The sequence below is a fragment of the Micropterus dolomieu genome, linkage group LG03 (genome assembly GCF_021292245.1).
Source record: "Micropterus dolomieu isolate WLL.071019.BEF.003 ecotype Adirondacks linkage group LG03, ASM2129224v1, whole genome shotgun sequence".
NCBI lineage: Eukaryota > Metazoa > Chordata > Actinopteri > Centrarchiformes > Centrarchidae > Micropterus > Micropterus dolomieu.
Window position 1 is genome coordinate 13,160,407 of NC_060152.1, and position 20,354 is coordinate 13,180,760.

General features: G+C 39.0%; 3 protein-coding genes across 5 annotated transcripts in view; 2 read left to right on the forward strand and 1 right to left on the reverse strand.

Annotated features, from left to right (window-relative positions):
* Nucleotides 1-1,331: 1,331 nt before the first annotated feature.
* Nucleotides 1,332-5,095, forward strand: rbp5 (retinol binding protein 1a, cellular). The gene is made up of 4 exons (XM_046044092.1): nt 1,332-1,649; nt 2,210-2,394; nt 2,886-2,987; nt 4,747-5,095. Exons 1-4 carry the CDS (start codon nt 1,574-1,576, stop codon nt 4,798-4,800), a joined length of 417 nt encoding a protein of 138 aa, XP_045900048.1. The 5' UTR covers nt 1,332-1,573; the 3' UTR covers nt 4,801-5,095.
* A 2-nt stretch (nt 5,096-5,097) lies between these two features.
* On the reverse strand, nt 5,098-14,426 carry LOC123967829 (tumor necrosis factor receptor superfamily member 5). 2 transcript variants are annotated; one of them, XR_006824361.1, is made up of 9 exons: nt 13,915-14,426; nt 13,616-13,741; nt 12,274-12,420; nt 12,059-12,152; nt 11,625-11,701; nt 9,340-9,447; nt 6,811-6,960; nt 6,003-6,352; nt 5,098-5,808 (listed from the first exon to the last, which is right to left on the reverse strand). XR_006824361.1 is itself a non-coding variant. In XM_046044091.1 (8 exons), exons 1-8 carry the CDS (start codon nt 13,976-13,978, stop codon nt 6,174-6,176), a joined length of 945 nt encoding a protein of 314 aa, XP_045900047.1. In that variant the 5' UTR covers nt 13,979-14,426; the 3' UTR covers nt 5,098-6,173. The 2 variants fall into 2 exon arrangements, 1 of the variants encoding a protein (XP_045900047.1); XM_046044091.1 differs by having other exon boundaries at nt 5,098-6,352.
* A 287-nt stretch (nt 14,427-14,713) lies between these two features.
* The window catches only part of LOC123967831 (complement C1s subcomponent-like), a 6,197-nt gene continuing 556 nt past the window's right edge, over nt 14,714-20,354 (forward strand). The window contains exons 1-11 of one of the 2 annotated variants that reach the window (XM_046044095.1): nt 14,714-14,846; nt 15,108-15,306; nt 15,397-15,574; nt 16,535-16,657; nt 16,882-17,075; nt 18,231-18,381; nt 18,479-18,594; nt 18,688-18,769; nt 18,867-18,995; nt 19,096-19,170; nt 19,251-19,870. In XM_046044095.1, coding sequence (XP_045900051.1) covers nt 14,833-14,846; nt 15,108-15,306; nt 15,397-15,574; nt 16,535-16,657; nt 16,882-17,075; nt 18,231-18,381; nt 18,479-18,594; nt 18,688-18,769; nt 18,867-18,995; nt 19,096-19,170; nt 19,251-19,870 — 1,881 coding nt within the window. In that variant the 5' untranslated portion in view covers nt 14,714-14,832. Of the gene's footprint in view, nt 14,847-15,107; nt 15,307-15,396; nt 15,575-16,534; nt 16,658-16,881; nt 17,076-18,230; nt 18,382-18,478; nt 18,595-18,687; nt 18,770-18,866; nt 18,996-19,095; nt 19,171-19,250; nt 20,277-20,354 lie in introns of those variants that run through there. The other variant, XM_046044094.1, reaches the window with a different exon arrangement.

Consider the following 20,354-nt stretch of genomic DNA (forward strand, 5'->3'; position numbering starts at 1 on the left):
CTATAGCATCAGTAATGTTTAGGGCAAAAACATTGATAAAGACAAAAATGCTGGTTGGTCATCTAGATATCAAACTCATCAATTAAATGTTTGAATTTTAGTTGTTTATAGAGCCAACATCTACAGATTGGTCCTTTAACCTGTGTATGCAGAGCTGGGAAACCGTGGGAAAGTGAGTGGATAGTATTTTTATGAGTGTTGATGTTCCTTGCTCACTGGTGGAAAGTAACGTTACTGTACTGTACTTCAGTACAATTTTGACTTACTTGCACTTTACTTGAGTATTTCCATTTTATGCTACTTTATACTTCTACTCCACAATTCAGATGGGCATATTGTACTTTTTACTTACATTATTTATTTGATACCCTTAGCTACTTTGCAGATTCAGATTAAAGATACTAAATTATACTCAACTAAAATACTAATCAACAGATAAATCATAATGTATAAGGTTTAGATGAGACTTTATTGATCCATTGGTGAAATTCAAAAACGACCCAGCAGTGTCTATTGTGAAAAATTTATACTAGGAATGCATCAATAACTATAATCCAATAATATAATATATATTATTCTGAAGTTGGCCATTCTGCACAAGGAACGTTTTAACTTTTTGTACTTTTAAAGTTTATTTTGATGATAATATTTTGTACTTTACTTTTTTACTTTTAAGTAACATTTACTTGTAACAGAAAATTTCTGCATTGTGGTATTGCTACTTTTACGTAATTTAAAAAATCTGAGTACTTAATGAACTACCGTGATAACCCCACTGGGATTATCAACAAACTGCTTAGCTCACAGTTTGTGAAAGTCTGAAGTATGTGCGCTCATTAGGCCTGCATTCACCCGACCCACCACATGTTGTAGGGATCCGAAGCACCGCCTCTGCCAGCAACTGATCCCTCTGAGTGAAGCATTAGGAGAGATGCATGGACCTCCCCCTCAAAGTGGTCCTGCACTAACACTGCTCTCAAAAACCCCCTTGTTAAAATGCCCAACCTTACAGCAAAAATCATGTTCACAGCGTGACGTGGTTTAGTCTCTATAGCTAACTCCCCCTCCATGGCAACTGTACGAGGCTGAATCTTTACATAATTCACCAATTTAAATTATATTAAGGCTTAAAGTCATGCATTATTAAGGGAGTGGCAGCTTTGAGTGACAGGTGGGTGTCTTCCGAGGTATCTGACAGCTCCACCCCTTTTGCCCATTTTTGGATTAGCCGGAGGGACAGATTTAATGCTCTTATAAATTTATGGGTGACGTCACGGACAACGCGTGCATGATATAGACAATAGTGGTGTTGAGTCTCTACCAGAGGGGAGGAACGTGCACGGTGGAGCAGCCTGCAACTGAGAGGAGCTGAAAACATCTTGCCACAAGAGTGTCATTTTACTCGCATTCCCGTCCAATTCAGGCATTGTTGAGAAAGGTTGCACAAGTGAAACTGATATCGAACAAGGCAACAGCTCATCTGTGGGATCCAGACTTCAGACTCCAGGGGGGAAAAGGCGAGAAGGAGGAAAAGTAGAGATTTCAGCTCGTCTGGAGTTTTGCAAAAAAAAAAATGTCTAAACCTAATTACTCCGGCACGTTTCATATGGTGGAGCAGCAAAATATGGACGGCTACCTCGCAGCTTTAGGTAAGACTCGTATAGCCTTTGTTCCCGTTTACACAGATGTAACACTTAAACCAAAGAATTTTTGTCGCCAACCGCATGAACTTTCAGACGTTTGTTGCACTTTCTTTACAAAAAATTATAAACAAGCTTGTATATTTGCATTGCTTTGTTGCCTTGAGGTCCTCTTCAATCATTGCTTCATGATGTGCAGCACATCAGAGGACTGAAATCATTACCTTGTCCTTTACATGCCCCCAGACACACACATGCATCTTTGTTCATCTATCCTCGTGGGGACATCACATTGACATAATGCACTCTCTAGCCCCTTACCCAAACCTTAACCTTCACAACTATATGCCTAATCTTAATCCTTACCCTAACCCTAATTTTAACCTAATTGTAACCTGAACCAAGACTTAAACTTCAAAAAGCAGTCCCCACCGGGATACAAAAACATGAACACACATGTTCAGAGGGTGTATTCATTCTGTGTGACAGACACAACCCCCTTAAATAAAGTAACAGTAAGACATAGCGCATGTTATATAAATTGTTTTTTTTTACTCATCTTCTCTTAGATGTTAATTTCGCTCTGAGGAAGATTGTATGTCTGTTGAAGCCCACCAAAGAGATCACCCATGACCCGGCCACAGGAGACATGAAGATCCGCACTCTCACCACCTTCAAGAACTTCAACATGGATTTCAAGATCGGAAAAGAATTTACTGAAGACCTGGGGCCAGTGGATGGCCGGACCTGTCAGGTGTGTGTTTTTTGTTCTGAATAAACACATTGACTAGTTTGGACATGTTTACGGGCGGATGCAGTGAATACACAGTATCATTACTTGTTCTGTAAGTTTGCTTTGTGTATCTAATTTTGAATGTCTGAGGAGAGTTCACCCACCTACTGCTGTGTTTTTGTGTTGCGATCACCTTCCGCTGCTTAAATCTGGGCCTAAGCCTGCAATAAGTGATGTATGTGTGAGAAAAGAAAGCAATGAATAAAAAAAGAACACTATAGTCTTCAGTTTAGGAAAAAATCAGGAAACTAGTCCATGAGTTAGAATTAGCAGCATTATTTTTCAGCGTCCGTAACAAACAAAAAGACCAAACGGAAGCAAAAGAAAGGGAAAACCAAAAAAGTTAGAACCCTTTGCAATAAACAAAGACTCTTGTCCCTGTGTGATTGAACATGTGAGCTACTTTACATATTAATTGCAGACCGTAACACAGCATATCTGTGTTTATGCAGACTACAGTGAACTGGGAAGGAGACAAACTGGTTTGTGTACAGCGGGGAGAGAAAGAAGGACGAGGCTGGACACACTGGCTGGAGGGCAACAAGCTGCATTTGGTAAGGATTTATGGATGGAGTGATCAGAAGTGAGGCCAAAGCAAAGGGAGATGGGGGAAACAGAACAAGGAAAATTAAAACGTACAGGGAAGAAGATGCTGAAATTGATATGCTAAAAGAGGGAGACCATGCAAATAAGAACTATGCATTGCCTTATTCTGTTGTACTACACTGTCCTTATTGAAAGGTTTGTGGAGCATTGTGCCTGCCTGAGCCCAACAAAGGAAGGCAAACACAAAAGAGGCAGAAGACTCTTGACTGTATGTCTTAAAGGGAAATCTTGGCATATTGACCGAGAAAGCTGAGTTTGCCAAGTAGCCAGGGGGTACACTCTAGATGCCACTCTTTTTGCTTGTATTGAAAACTAGCTACGTTTCCAACAGCAAATATGGCATCCCAAAATATGAGTGCAGCAGATATAATGGACGAGGATACATTTTAAAATGTTTTGGCTGACTCGGATATTCAACCATATTTATAAGAGCCAGAGAAGAAATACAACGGAGAGAGGCTGAGGTGCTCAAATTGTCCTTAAAGCCAACAGAAACATTCTACTGCAATGAATGACGCCTGTGTGCTGGAGACCTTCTTCAGGATCCCGAAGATAAAAAGAGGGCAAGTGACCACCTAACGCTATTTTTGTGGCCCACAAAATAATAGCTTATGTTATAGGCTAGGGTGGTAACTTACTCCCACAGGCTGACGTAGTGTTGGACTGGATGTTGTAAAATGTAGGGGCAGTCAAGAGAAACTGTGTGAATATTAAGGCTCATTTGAAGACACCTACATAACTAGAGTAGTAGGTTAGATGCCGGTAACTGTTTTTACATGTTGCTTTTAGTGGAACGCCAGTGCTAGCTGAGGTAGCGTTGTTATGTGTGTATGTAAATTTATTTATAGACACACCCGGATAATAACGACATAACTACGTGTAAAAACAATCAAACAAAAGAAATGGTCAAATTCAGGAATTTGTTTATTCATTTGTCTGGCAACTTTGTGTGTAACTTTGATTAGCACCCAGCAGCTAGCTTGCTCAGAGTGTGTGAGAGTGCTGTAGTTGCCTGCTGGTTGGCTGTGGCCATTAAAAGTTTGCATACAATGCATCCTGGTTCTGTAGGCACGGCATGGCTCTGTGAGCAGGAGAACTCTGCTTTCTCGTTCAATATAGCACGCACTGAGGAATTTATGCAAGAATTTTCCCTTTTAATAAAGTGCCACACTAATTCGGGAACGAGGTAGAGCAATGGTTTTCCTCATTTTGGTTGTAAAAGAGTTTAAGATTATAGCTAATCTGTCAGTGCTGATTAAGATTTAAAACGATCAGTATGTTCCACTAGACGGCTTTCACAGGATTTCTAATACCTCTGCTGCTGTCAGGACAAAGCAATGTTTTGTTGATGTTGTGTTCAAATTCAGAAGAGAATTGGGAAAGAAATGCCAGCAAGGATCAGGCTCTTAAGATGGTGGATTCTAAAGCAGGAGAAGGGAGCAGCGACAGACTAATGAGTCTAGAGTGAGTGAGTGGGAGTTGGGGGGGGGGTGCGGATTACGGGGTCAAAGAATGAGTAGGAGGACAGGGGAGAAATAGGATTGTATTTTGGATACAATCCCAGGTTTCTGTATCACTCATTTATCTCTCCTTTGATGTGCCAAACTGTCTTATTGATTCTCCCTATTCATTTACCCTCCCCCAATACTCACCCACCTACATGTTTTTTCTCTCCCCCCTTCTCAATGGTCTCTTTCCCCTCTGCAGGAGCTCAGAGCTGAAGGCGTGGTTGCCAAGCAAGTCTTCCAGAAGGCTGATTGAAGTGAATAACTTCATTTTATTCTTAATAGAATATAGTTACGGACTTGGTACTTTGAATAATGTTCCAATAATGTTTAAAAATTGTAATCAACATTATTTTGAAGTATCATAATAATACTGAATATCTGTGAAAGTACTGTACATGTACTTAATTGTTTGTGTCAGATGGTACTAACTGAATGAAGAACTGTAGCTGCAGAGCAGAATGACTTGAATGACGTGAATTGTGTAAACATTCCCACATACTCATATTGCACTCATCTATCTTCTAAATGTTATAAACAAATCATACATCTGTCGGGTGTCATTGCTGCATCTTTAATACACCACATGTGTGTGCTGCTGCATGTTGTAAAGTTTCTATAGTTTTATAAATACAGAAAATTCAGTGGTCAAAATTTACATTAGTATGTACTTAAAAAAAAATGGACAGATTTTTGTTGGCGTTAAACTAGTTTTCATGTACAGTTCTCAACCTGCTGGAACAATATAAGTTACAATTAACAACCTTTCAAATATAATTACAAAGATATAGTTTACAGTAAAGGAAGGACCACAGTGTTTCTTATTGTCAACAAATCCCACAAAAGGTCCAGTGGTGTTTTAGTCCTTTAAATTTCTGACAATCTACCATGTCTGTGGCACTCGAACCTCAGGCCCATTCATTCTTACACAGATGTACTTTTTTAAAAACAGGCTGCAAATAAATTAAATTGCTGAACACTGCAGTTTTTAGCAGTTTAGTCAAACAGTAGAAAATGGAGCATTTAGTGGGCACTATTTTCTAATGCGCGTTGACTCAAAAGAAACTACAGTGTTCATGGAAATGAAGGAACAAGTTACACTGTGCAACAGAGTGACTCGCTGTATTTAAAAAAAATAATAATAATTTTTTGACAATGGAGCTCTATGGCACAGAGGAACACGCTACATCAGGCTTTGACTACACATACATACTTGTTGATAGGATACATCCATTGTTGGTTTTGGCCTTTTCATGGGATTTGTCTAAACATAAGAAAAAAATATCAACAGGCTTAAATAAATCCACAGAGCTGTAAAAATCAGACAGTGCTGCCTTGACTTGCGAAGCATCTATAAAACTAATTCACATCAAAGGAAATGACTCAAATACTAAGCTACACCAGTGGTTTAAATGTTTTAGCTGTCAGTTTCATTTTGTATGCAGCTGAAACTCTCACCAGTGTCCTGCAGGGGACAGTAAACCATCAGCCAGCCTCAAGTCTCCTGAACAAGAGAAACCCTACTCTCTTTTTCTCTCTTTGGTATAAATAGATCCAGTTTATAGTTGCAGTATCTCCATGTCGCAGAAGGAGCTCCATCAGTATACTGTTACGGCAATATTTGCTTGATTATGTCCCACACCACTCGTCCTCCTGTGGCTCTGAGTAGGTCCTGAGGAAGTTGCTGGTGCAGTATCCAGCACTTCCATTGATGTGGTTGGATTCAGCGAATGAAACTGAAGCCTTCAGTGGTGTTATAGGAAGGCAGCTGTCCACACTGTCTTGTGTGCAACTGACCACATTATCGTCTGGGGAGGATAACAAAATTAATGTTAAGTGTGACCATCCTTCAGCGTAATATTGGTCTACATCAAACATGCTTTGCGCTTTGTGATTTATGGCCATCTTAATGGGGCTGAAAGCATTTATGAGCATGGGAATTTTATATAGACTAGTACTGGATAAAGGAACACAGATGGATGACAACATTGTGTCTTAGCTTGCAGTTGGGTACTTCAGTGCTCTTAGGTATAGATTCTTTGAAACTCTACATGAGGGATTGACGCCAGTACAAACTACAAATGATATTCTCCCATTTGGCATTTGGATGTTCCTGTCATCTCACTACTGTCAATATCTCTAATAAAGGCATAAAATATACTTGAAAATAAATACTTAAAAACTATAACAACACAATAAAACTTTTGATTGAACAGTGGAAAGCTGGTGTGTGTCTGCATACAGCAGTGTTCAGTTTTTTTTCCACCTGGGTTAAATATTGGTAAATCGCAGCCGTCTACAGTGCAGCTCTCTTGGCAGTAACCGTTCAGCTCTGTGGGCGGTAAGGGCAGCTTCAGCGGACTGACAGGTGCTGCAGGAACCAGGTCAATGAAGGTAACAGGAGGACTCGATCTGGCTGTCAAGATAACCACAAATAGGGTCAAAAACAAGATATTTCAATAAGGACATTATGGACATGATGAGTAGTTTGAATTTAATCAAATGCAACAACTATACTACAGATGGATAACTTTTATCATTTGGAACATACTGTAGTTTTGGTGAGTCACTATCTGCACTTATAGTGATTGGCCTACAGGTGGCACTTTAATCTCAAACAAACACTTCAGTTCCGGAGCACTGCTAGTCAATCAGATATGACATGATCCTGATAAGTATCTGGACATGCTGAGCAACTTTATTTCGAGGAAACTTCTTCACACTTCTACATGAATAGATCTGCAAAATTCAAATGTACAACAGCTCAGTCTGACTCAATATTACAGTGATAGACTACTCCTTGAATTTATCCTTTCGGTATCAAATACTCATCTCCTGTATAGACTTGAAAGGCGGTTGAAAAAAGTTCATAGTTTCCTTTTTCACAGAAAGAAGTTGTGGTCAGCATAACTGGCTTCTCTCATTCATTGGTTTGCGCAGTATTTACCAAACAGTCAGCAGTGCTGGATTACAAACCAGGAGAAGCTGGCAACTGCTCTTTGACCCTCATGGGCCCCGAATACCCCATTTTTATTGTGTGTCTGTCTGTTTGTGGTAATTTGATTGATTGAAAATTTGTTTGGTAATTTACACCACTAAAGCACAATATCACCTGAAATGAGGTAGCTTATTTTAGGTGATATAAGCCAGACTTATTATTAAAGTACATATGCCCATCATCATTGTCTGACTTGTGTAGTAGCCTTGTAGAGACCTTGTTGGGTCTAACCAAATTACAACAAACAGGGACAGAGCTAATTTTCACCCTGATGCTTAGGTTAATCTGGCCGTCATAATTCACTTAAAGATGTTTCAGACATGTTTAAAGACATGAAAATACTCTGCTCTGAATAATATGTAATGTCTTTTATGTTTCTCCACAAAATTGTTCAGTTACCTAGTTACAATCTCTTGCAATTACATCTGTCCTTTCTCCCTCAGTGAAAATCTATGAAAGTACATATGTTTTACTTTAATAGTTTAAATTCTGGGCCATGATTTCTGCTTGATGAAAAGCACGTTCTGAGTGTATGTGAACTGCAGGTTTCAAGTTTCCTCATCACATTGTGTAAGTTAAACATTGGACTTCCAAAGTAGTTGTGATGACACAGAGTCATGCATGTGTGAAAGTCTCCCTGTTTCTCCCTGAGACTTTTGGCAAATGAACGTGAAAACAGCCTTTTAGTGTCAAACTCTGTGTATACATCATTCTGCACATTGGCGGTAAAAATCTTACAGACTGATATCTCAAAACCTCAACAGACAAAACCGAAACTATCTTTATGGTACGATACTACTACGAGAAGGAAAATGTGTATTTTAGCAATTTGGGTGGAATCATCCTTTTGAAGATACAGTATCTACATGCTGGTATATTAAGATCTGAATAATTGTGATAAGAACAAAGCCTCTTTTATTGTGAATCATTTACCGCAGCGTACTCTCTTACAATGAACTTTTTGTTTATCAATTGCTTCAAACACCAAAAACCAAAGTAACTGAAAATCTACCCAACCACTGATGAAATCTTTAGTGGTACTTTTGAATTGAAAATAAGATCTTACTATCAGACTGGCTGAACAACAGACTTGTTGAAGCCCAGCCTTCTCTCATTAGTTGCATTTCATCTGTAAATTCCAAGCAAAATGCTTCACAGGAAATACAGTAAATGTCAATGAAATACAGCACGTCAGCCAAAACAGTCAGTTATGAGATTGTACCACATACGTAGGACTTGCTTCTCAGTATGAGTTAGCTGACTTTGAAATATGCGTCACATTATACCAAATAACTATGTCAGGCTGAATATGTACAGGATGTGGTTTCCCCATTGAGTTTGTCATGCTTGCTAAACTTACTGTGTTGCATAGAACCTTATTTAACCTGCCTGGGTTACAGGATACTAACTCAAAAATATTCTGCTTTTGTGCAAAACCCCCCAGAAATTACACTGTTTTTTTTTACTCTTTTCACATAAATGAACTCCAGACTACACTTATTGTAATTAATGAACAGAAATGAGGTATGTAAAAGGAGTCTTTTTTTTTTTCACTGTAAAGGAAACAGTGGGAGGGTATGTTTAAAGAGTTAAGCAGTGACGTACAACTGTAAGACTTCAAAGCCAATTGTGTCACACAGTTGTGGCTTGCAACATGCTTAGTTACTGCCAGTGAGTGGGCATGCCTGTACACCGCTTTGTCGCCTCCTCAGGAAGACCTTCTTTAAAGTATGAGAATAAACGTGTGAGAATAACAATGATAAAACACACCCACAGACACTTGCACACTGTACACACCTGCTTTGTCTGACTTGCGTTTTGCTCTCCAGCAGATGAGACCAAACACAATGAGTGCGGTCAACACGAGTCCTGACCACAGGCTTGCGGGCAACATCCAGTGACAATCTGATAAACAAACAGAGGTTTTTAGAGGGACCCAAATACATTTTAATTAGGTTTTTCTTCTGATTATGCTAATAACTTATGGGAAAATAAAGTGGGAGTGAGTGATTACTAAATACAGATCTTCCTCATCAAAAATATAAAAAAAACGGTAATGACCTGATATAGAATTATTGTGGCTATAAAATGCTTCTGCAATTCCCTCCACAAAGACTAACTATTATGTATTCAATTCGATTGGCATTTAATTGCGTTAGCCTATTGGTAAATAGTGATTTCTAACAGACTATAAGGTTACATACATTTGTACACACACACACACACACACACACACACACACATACACACACACACACACACACACACACACACACACACACACGTGTTCATGAATGTATTTGCCAACAATTATAACTTATCAAGCATCACACGTGGATTTATAACTGTACAAATATGAGTAACATAATTATGTACGCATAATATTTCTATGTTACTATACTGTTTACACAGCAACTTTATATGTCCATATTTCTGCTTATACAACTACATATAGTGTGTAAACTATTAATGCATTTCATACAGCTTAATAATACAAAATAGGGGGGATCAAAATGAAGTGCTTCCGTTGTCTCCTCAGCCCCTGTGGTTGGAATAGCTTTTTCCTTTTTTGTAACGAAACAGTTTTGTTTCCAGTTAAAAATGTGTCACAGGTAAATTTCCCACCTGTTAGATCTGTAGTAGCCGAAATTAGACCTGTATATTATGCTTACTTGATGTGTTTGACTACTTTACTTGACTTGATTAAACTAAACTGTTTCAGACACTGATCTCACAAAAATAGAAACTCTGATAACCTGAGTGAAGAGTTCTAAAACACACAAGTAGGAAAAAGTTACATTGTGTTACAATGTTTTTCTAAATGCATTTGTTTGTCAGTACAATACTGAAGATCCTGTTTACATTTAAAATGTGGTGAAAATGAATATTGTTTCTGCACTTTTCAGGGGACACAAACAAAACTTAGTTTCTGTCACCCAAATGGGTTCTTTGACCTTTGTGACTTGTACTGTCCTGATTTATTTGTGTTTTTAGTTTTTTAGTATTTTTTGATTTTTAGTATTTGTCAAGACAAAAAGACTATTGTGCCTGTATATGAATGATAAATGCATTTTATAGATGTATATCAGCTCCATACGACCTTTGTTTTTAGCTGACAGGTCGATGTGAGTATATTTGAGCTTCATGCCCCACCAACATCAGCTTCGGAGTAATAGACTTGTTTTGAGTGCCAAAACAAAGATATTTCTTTATAATGTCCACTGAAAAAACCTTTGGCAAGGCCAATGCACACACCTGTCAGTGTTTGGTGTTTTGTCACTCACAGCCTCCACTTAGACTGTACTCTTTTCCTTACACCTGTAATAACTGATGTTTTGGACACTCAGGAGCAGCAGAATGAGTTGTGACATATCATCGCCATATAAATTGACATGGTGATACAGTTGCTTAGTTTCACATCCAACAGTTACAGAGCAACATTATCTATCATTTGGCCACCTGATGAATGTAAGTCCAATATAAACTTGTGTTGTAGCTCTGTTTTTGGTCTCTACCAACTCCTGAGGGAAATATCTTGCTCATGGCTGCTAAGTGCTCCACTATGTTCACCAGCTTGTTGAAGCTGGTGCAGCTAGTAACTGTTGGTGGGGTTTTAGAGCTTTTTCTGTGACAAAAAAACAACACTACAAGAGCAGTGAGAGTGAACAGAAACAGTAAAGTTGAGGCTGGGCAGTTAAACAATTAGCTGAAACTCACTATAAAGCTATGTGAACGGGAGCACTTTGTCATTTGATACATTGCTATTATAAAAATATTAATTGTTGGAGCTTGAGTCTTTATTCACTAAAGGTGAAATTACTCTTTACAGCCAGTCACCACTCTTGTCAGAGACACTATTGCAATGAATGCCTTCCATTTCTCTCCTTCTCAAGAATTATTTCCCATCTGTACTACTTCTACTTCCTCACTTTATAACATGGTCATATGACATTTAGGAATTGAAGGTCAACCGGACCTCACTGAGTTACTCACAGGATAAGAGCATCCCCTGCATTGCACAAGTAAATGTTATGGCTAAAAGATTTTAAGATTTGAATATAAATACAGAAATGGAGACCTACGAGATTTGAAGTTACCGCAGATAGCATCACTTGTTCGGGTTCCCGGAGTTTTCAACACTCTTCCAATATCCTCACATCTGAAAAAAACACACGAAGACAAACAAATAAATATCCACAAACTGTATAGTGTATCTTTTTCATTTAGACATGTTTGTCCCAGTAAACCTACTGAAAGGGATGTATAAAAGGTTTCAGACAATATCAAGAAACACTTATGACATTCCTTCAGTGTGGATGAAATTTAGTTACAGGAGGTGTGATGTGGGATGTTTCGGGTTTGTAAACTGAGGATTTCAACCGAAAGAAAAAGACTCATTTCAGCTGCTGTGTGTCGATGGAGTATGACTAATGAATCATTTACTCACATCTGACCGCATTTCATACATTGACATCCTCCTTTAATAATAACAGTAATAGTGGAGATGCAGTCTGACCTGGTATGTGTTTGACAGGATGAGTTGAAGTCTGTGACGTTGCTATAGGTCCCTTCTATACACAGAGCACACACTGTATTGTTTGTGCGAGTGGCTGCAAGAAAAAATTAGACATGGAGTCTTTTCAGTTGCCAGTTTTTACTCTATTTTGGCAATATCTGAATGCTTGCTGGAGTACATGATTATTTCTTTTGCATTTTACAATGGACTCCTACCTTTCATCTTGACCCCTTCACCCATAGGACAGTCTTTCACTTGCAGGCAATGGTCACAGTCAACATTACTGCAGTAGAAACCAGTCACACACTCACATACTGTGTCCTCCTTAGTTGTACAGTCCTTTACTGTCCTCTGATTATTAGCTGAAAACATAAAAGAGAGATAAATTCTGTCCTGGAAGAAGGATCCATCTTATGTTCTGATCTGCTGCGTTGTTTTGTGTCTCTGTAGTCGTTTTGTGTTTCTTTGTGGTTGTTTGGCATCTCCATCGACTACAACATTTTGCATTTCTTTGTAGTTGTCCCTGTGATTGTTTTGTCTCTTTTAGACCTTTTATATCTCTATGTGGTAGTTTTGTGTCTCTTTGTGATTGTTTTGCATCTCTTTCAAATACAAATCTGTGTCTCTTTGGAGTACTGTTTTTGGTAATTTTGTGTTTCCTGACATTTGATTGACTACAGCAAAAAATAGTGATAGGTTCAATTTGAAATGTAATTTCCCCCGCGGCCTTAGAAATGTGAGTAAACAGAACTAAACTTAAATAAATAGTTCAAATTCTTCTCATTAAAAGTGAAAATGTAAAACTAAATTACTTATGTTCACAGGATGGATGTTTAGTTTAATCTAGATAACAGTTGGTTTCACTTTACAGTTACGTTCTCAGTTTTTCATTTGATACAAAGGTTTTACAATAGTCTCTGCTGTGTTGGAGCTACATTGGTACCAGAGTTATAGCAGCCCCTAAGTTTATTTACTTAGAAGTTTGTTGGAGTATTTACTTTCAAGGTTGTTAAAATCATCATATTCCACATTGACAGTACCACATTTATATGTAGAGGCTTGTACCAGCACTTCACTGAAACTGAACAATGTTTACACTGAGTGAAATATTTAAATCAATATTTTATATAAAAATGTGTTTATGGTTGCACAACTCCGTGCACAAAATCAGATGGAAATATTCCAGATATCTTGTACATCATTGTATCCACATTTCTCTACAGCATGACATACTTGGCATTTTTCAAAAACTTAATCTCCACTAAAATCTTAAATAAAGATTGAAAAAATTTAAACAAAGTTCAGCTACACAGCATGAGTTGATGACTGACACCCACTGGCAAGTAAGTGAGGTTCAATGGCTTGAAATTAGAAAAGAGGAAGATTTGTGATGGTGTTAACGTCAAGAAACAATTGCAAAACATACATCTATAGTCTGTAAAAAAGGCAGTAGAGAGGAGAAGAGGAAGTAACTGCATTGTGTTTGCAGTACAGAAAAAGTATCTGCGTTTATGTGCATGAGTATACAGTACTGTTTGTGTTTTGTGTATAACTTACTAGGACTGCAGATCTTGCATTGACGACAGTTAGACAAGTGATTTTTTGTGGCTGTGTAGCCTTTACGTCCACATTCAGCACACTTGGTCTTCGTTGTGCCGTTACATTCAGCTACCATGTATGATCCTGATAATAGTTGAGAAAACAGAGATATACAGAGAATCGGATCAGTCAGGCTGTAATGCAAAGAGAGTGTGTGAGGAATGCTGGAAAGCTGATTATTTCCAATAAAGACGTTTGTTATCCAAAGAGCAATGAAAAGAAATGTTAGTAATTAAATCTTTATGATGTTGACTGACCTGCATGGCATTGATCACAGCATCTCCCATCTTTACTGTTGTACTGCTCTTTTGTGCAATTCATCTTAGCTATTTCTTTCCCATTCGATTACAGTCCTCCACCTGAGTGTAAAATATCTAAGCTCAAGACTAAAACAACCTGTACAACCTCTAAAGTCTTCCTGTACACTCTTCCTCTGGACCTACTGCTAACCTTGGAAATGACAGCTATTAATGACTCGAGGTTCGATCTCTTTACCCTTTCTCTTTTTCTGACGTTCACTCATTCACTGCTCACATTCTTCTGTCTCCACTCTCTTTCTGCTGTCTGATCGTTTGTGACTACAGATTTGTTCCCCCCCTCACTCTGCCTTACCTACTTCTCATGTCTTTTCTAATCCTACACAATGGAAAACCCCAATGACCCTTATCTGCTGTGCTGTTTTCCCCTCCGTCTCTCAGTCTCAGTCTCTGTCTCTGTCTCATTTCCTTCCTGTGCTAGCCCTGCGATGTAAGCTGTGTATTTGTTTCCGTGTAGCTACAGGACGAAATTGCTGGTTTTGGCACATAGCACAGCAGAATGAAACATTTCCTCTCTCCTCTACACCCTTTCCTTCCACTCCATTGTTTTCCCTGAACTTTTGTCCCAGTGGAGAAGGGATGTTGTTGATTTTGTTGTTTTGTAACACTCGATCAGAAAAGTTTCGGGCTCAGTCTGTCTTCCTGCCACCCCACTTACCCAGAGTCACTCCTTTGTTTCTGCAAACATGCAAAAACAATCTACAAATAGATTTATAAAATGCCTACGAGTGCAAATTATGAGTGAGAGAGAAAGGGGGGCAGCAAGGAAGAGCGAGGGATGGAAAGTAAATTATTTAAAAAAAGGGGAAGGAGAGATGTTGAGGTAGTTTATTTGTGAAGAGATTTGATCGGATCACGATGTTGCGATTAAGGTGGGTCTGGATTTTTGTGCATTTTAGGACTCTAAAACATATATACAGCATAATGATTTGCAGTAGACAGGTAGAGTGCTTGTAAAATGGAAAGAGGTTAATGGGTTTCATCTTTGGCTTGTCTATTTTTCAGTACAGTATAAAAGGGGCTTTCTCTGGATTAAATAAATATGTGAACATTAAATAATACATTTTCTTTCTTAACTTTGTGGTCCTTTCCTTTACATTGTATCACACCCTCCCTTTAATTCTTTCCCTCAGTCTCCTGCTTCTCCTGCTCTCCCACTCGGCCTACCCAATGTTGCTAGGATGGGTGGAGTCTCCAGGGTATCCCAATGGATACTTGCCCCATGCCAGTCTAAACTGGAGCAGGTGTGCCCCCAAAGGTCACACAGTCTCCATCAGGCTCATCCACCTGGACTTGGAGGACAGCGAAGACTGTGAAAACGATGCTGTGAAGGTCAGCGGTCAAGATAAACTTAAAGGTTACTAACTTATGTCGGTACTGTTATTGTACCCTTTACAACTGAATTTTCTGTTTTTTTCCCAGGTCTATTCAAATGGAAACCTAATTTCCGTTCTGTGTGGCAAAAAGGAATTTGAGGAGCTTCAGTCCTCTGTAAATCCCCTCCACTCCTCCCCGGGCGGCTGCCTCTCTCTTTCGTTCCACTCTGACTACTCAAACACCAAGAGGCACACCGGCTTCAGAGGCTTTTATACCAGTCAAGGTGAGATGTAGAGGAGAAAAAGTCCCACCAAAATCCATTTTATTTGTACCCATTTTATTTTTCCACATTCCCTAGGAGAGCTCAGGGTGTACATGCATGTATTTCGTCATTGTTAATATTTTTGTAATCATATTGTTAGTAAGGTAACATAACAATTAAGATAACAATTCACAATGGTTGCAATTTATAGTTGTACAAGGTGTCTTGGAAACAGTTTGACATCAGTGTCCAGGGTGACTACAGTGAGTTTGTGTCTTGTTTCCAAACTGAGGCACTACGACAATAAGTAGATAAATTAAAGCAAGACATAATTTTAATAAAAATAGGACAAATAAAATAACTGAAGAACATGCTTCTAAAGCAACACGTTCTCACTCCCGACTTATCATTGAGACTTTCAGTTTCATTTCAAAGGTGCTGACGGGGCTGCAGTGACTGAAATCACATCAAAATCCTGTCTAACAAACAACCCCAGTTAAAACAATCTTGGCTATACAGTGGGAAATGAGTTTCACAATAATAATAACAAAATCCTGTATGGGATACAATGACTTAGATGCAGTATGTGAAAGTAGTAGAGGTCCATTAATTAACTTTGTCATTACAATCCCAAGAGGGTAGAATTGATACAGTAAACAATCTCGGCTTTAATGCTTGTCTCCATACTCATTAGTAAAAAGAGATTTGACTCAAGGTGACTGAACAAACAACAGACTCTCCACTGAATACCTTCTGCTACATATGTTTGCTGGTACACAAACAAGGTGAACATATAGAGTACTGTGGATAATGCTCAGATACATTACATGAACAGAAAGTGGCAAAATACAAAGAAAAGCAAAGTTTCTGTTTGTTTAAATTCTGTTAAAATAACCAAGTGTCAGTGCTCACCTATAAGAAAAAAAGTCCTTTAAACTGTCTTGTGTGCCATGCTTATACTTTAATGAATTGTTCGCTCAGACTTTGACGAATGTGATGACCCAGACAACGGATGCACCCAGTTCTGTCACAACTTCATTGGAGGGTACCACTGCTCCTGTCGTCATGGTTACCACCTGGATGCGGACAAACAGACTTGCACTGGTACAACTAATTTCATTATAAGGATCAATAAACAGTGTACAGAATGAGAAGTTAACAGTCAAAAGTAGGCAAGGTACAAAATTGAAACATGAAGTGAAAATGGGAAAATAGAGGAAGCAGAAGCTGGCAAATGGGGGATGGATGACAAGGGGGCTGATTGTGTAATACTTGATGATTATGTTGACTAAAATTAACTCAACAATTAACTCTTAACTACAACACAGTGAGTTGTACTGAGGATCTGTCAGGGCTGAAGAGAGGTGACATATCCAGTCCCTCCTGGCCTGCTTCATACGCAGAGAATGCCAACTGTCAGCACATTCTGTCTGTGGAGGCCCACCAGCAGCTGGAGCTGCACTTCTCTGAAGATTTTGATGTGGAACAAAGCCCTGATGGCCAATGCATAGATGCATTGACGGTAAGTCAATATGGAGGTGTGTCTTTCTAAAACATGTAATTTTACAAAGCAGGAAACAAAGAGGAAGTTCAGACAAAAGTTTTGAAACCATGGATTTTTACAACTATTACCCATCCTATTTTGGCCATTTCATAGTCTGTCTGTGTTACACATGTTGAATTTATTTATTTTTTCTTTGCATGCAGTGCCTATGAAATGTCCAACCCCTTTAAAAATGTCATGTTTTACTGTCTTACAACATTAAATCAAAGTATTTTAATGTGCTCTGTTTGATGCTGATCTATAAAGAAGATTAATGTCAAAAGTGACTGATTTGTGACAGATTTTACAAAGTGATCTAAACTTACTACAAATATAGATAAATACTTGCTAAGAATTTACCTCCTCATCTTTGACAGAAATTATTGCTTTGAGTCTGTATGGATAGTTTTCTTTCGACATCTGGACACTGCAGTTTTTTGCTGTTCTTTGGATCTGTACTCTGACTGACCTTTTAAAGCTAGAAAAATAATTTTCTCCCAAGTTGCAGATTTCTTGCAGAGAGCATCTGAGTTTCCTCCAGGATTTCCCTCCATAGCGGGGATGCTATGTTTATGGTGATGTGCAGTGTAACAAAGTGTTTAGTCTAATGGCCAAAAATTAAAATTTTGGTAACAGCAGACCAGCTGACTTCAGAGTCTCTCATGTGCTTTCTGGCAAACTGAAGCCCGGATTCAGTTTTATTGTAATAGTCTGCAGTCACTCCAGTCTCAACCTCTGATCCTTGGAACTCCTTCAGAGTTCTGCTGGCCTCACTCGTCTCCGTCTTGCATTGTCAGTCAGTTTTTGAGGACAGTTGTGCTTTCTTGAACATTGATTTAGGGATGTTCAAATACTTGTATTTATCCCCTGACTTGTGCTCTTCAGTGTTTCTTTGTTCTTCTGGTGTAATTCTGGGAATAGGTAATCCTTTACATTTACATTTACACACACACACACACACACACACACACACACACACTGTATATACATAGCAGAGGGCAGGAGCAACTAGGGGTTGCTGCTTGTTAAGTGTCTTGCTCAGAAACCTTGCTTAAGGATACACTGGTGTATGTGTTGCAGTGGGAATCAAACCTGTGTCTTTCACACCAAAGGCATATGTTGTTTTGTTTGCAGATTGAGACTCCCTCCGGGACTCTGGGGCCGTTCTGTGGCCACACGCCTCCCCCATCTCCCTTCCTCACCCACTCAAACCATGTCCAAATCCGCTTCATCTCGGATGGCTTTGGCACAAACAAAGGCTTCTCTCTCCACTTCAAAACCAGAGGTAGTGAGCTTCCTCACCTGTGACAAAATGGGAAAAGTTTATGGAAGATGTTTTATGGAAAATTATGATAATAGTTCTTTTCACATATTAATTGCAGACAAGGTCTGTCCAGCAGTGGTAACCCCACACTCCACAGTGACTCCTCAGCAACCAGAATATTCTCAGGGTGAAACAGTGACAGTAACTTGTGATCTTGGCTATGTTGTGAATTCTGTGAGTGTACAGACAACCAGAACCTTTAATAGCTTTACATTTGATGTATTAAAGCCACTGTTCAGCTAATTAAGTTGTCCTTTTGCATAGTAGCAAGGCACCCAGACTCTGTCATCAGAGTATGTGACAACCTGCCGGGGTACAGGCATATGGACTCCCACTTACATCTGTGAACGTGAGTCTGACTGCAACTAATTCTCTTTCTGAAAATTTCTTGAGCTGTCTTGAATATTTTAATTTTGTTTTACTTTTTACCATATTCGTTCATGTAGCTGTGGATTGCGGTTTTCCTGGTATCCCAGAAGATGGTATCCTTCAGTTGGTTGGCTCAGCAGACACTCAGTATAAAGACCAGATCCAGTTTAACTGCAGTTCAAAGTACTACACACTGGAAGGAGATGGTGATTACTAAATGATTGTACACATCCCTTTTTTGTTTCCTTTCCTAGACTTTTCTTGTTTTATTATTGTTTCACCAATATGCTTTCTTCAATCTTTCAGACACATTCACTTGCAGTGCCAGTGGTGACTGGATATCACGTGGTGGCAAGACAGAGCTACCCAAATGCACTGAAGGTACACCTTTAAATTTGTTTTTCATATTTTCTCATATTAGCCATCCTTTGAATCTATAGAAGACTCTTTGTGTATTTCAGTGTGTGGGAAGCCTGAAAAACACCCTGCAAGTACAGGCAGAATATTGGGAGGTAAGAATGCAAAGCTGGGAGAGATACCATGGCATCTCTTGATAAAAGAGCCAAGAAGAGGAGGAGCATCACTGATCAATGACCGATGGGCGGTCACGGCAGCTCATGTTGTGGAAGACATAGAGGAAACCTCTTTACGCCTGTATGGTGGACTGATAGATGGAAGAACAGCAGATAGGTTGTCTGATGTAGTTGTCGTGGACAGTGAAAGGATCATAATTCATCCCGACTACGTCAAGGGCATTGACGATCGCACCAGTTTTGACAATGATATTGCTCTTATCAGATTTTCTTCCAGAGTGAATTTAGGCCCAAACCTCATTCCCATTTGTCTGCCAGAGGTAAAGAGAAGTTGGGTGGAAAATGAGCTAGGGACTGTGTCAGGCTGGGGGAAGACAGAAGTGCAAATAAAAAAAGAAGATGCAACACGTTTTGTCACATCTGCCCAGTTAAAATATGCTCATATTGGGGTCAAACCCCTTTCAGAGTGTGAGGATACCCCTTTAACATCAACTAAGAAACGCATGCTTTTCACTAACAATATGTTCTGTGCTGGAGCAGACGGAAAGGACAGCTGCCAGAAAGACAGTGGAGGTCCGTTTGTTTTGCCTATGTTGGCTGAAGGCAGAGAGCCTTATTATCTGACTGGCATTGTGTCCTGGGGACCTCCCTGTGAAGAAAGGCAGTACAAGGGTTATTATACCAAGGTGGAAAATTATGTTGACTGGATTAAGAAGACAATAGACACAATAGAAAAATCTTAGAGTGAAAAAAGATGAGGGAGAAAATACTTTGCTACTAACCATAATAACATAATCCATGTCAGGACTGATTCAGATCTTTGAAATAAAAAAATGTTTATGAATACAAAGACTATATAACCTTGTAATCAAATGTACCACCATTATTAACATGAAGCTCTGATCACATTACGACTTCATACTTCACTTGTGTATTAAAGGAATTTGCAAATCAGCTGCAGAGAATGTGTGTTTTGACAATCTTAACAATATACTGGATTTTTGTCTTTTAATCATTAACAGCTGAGACACA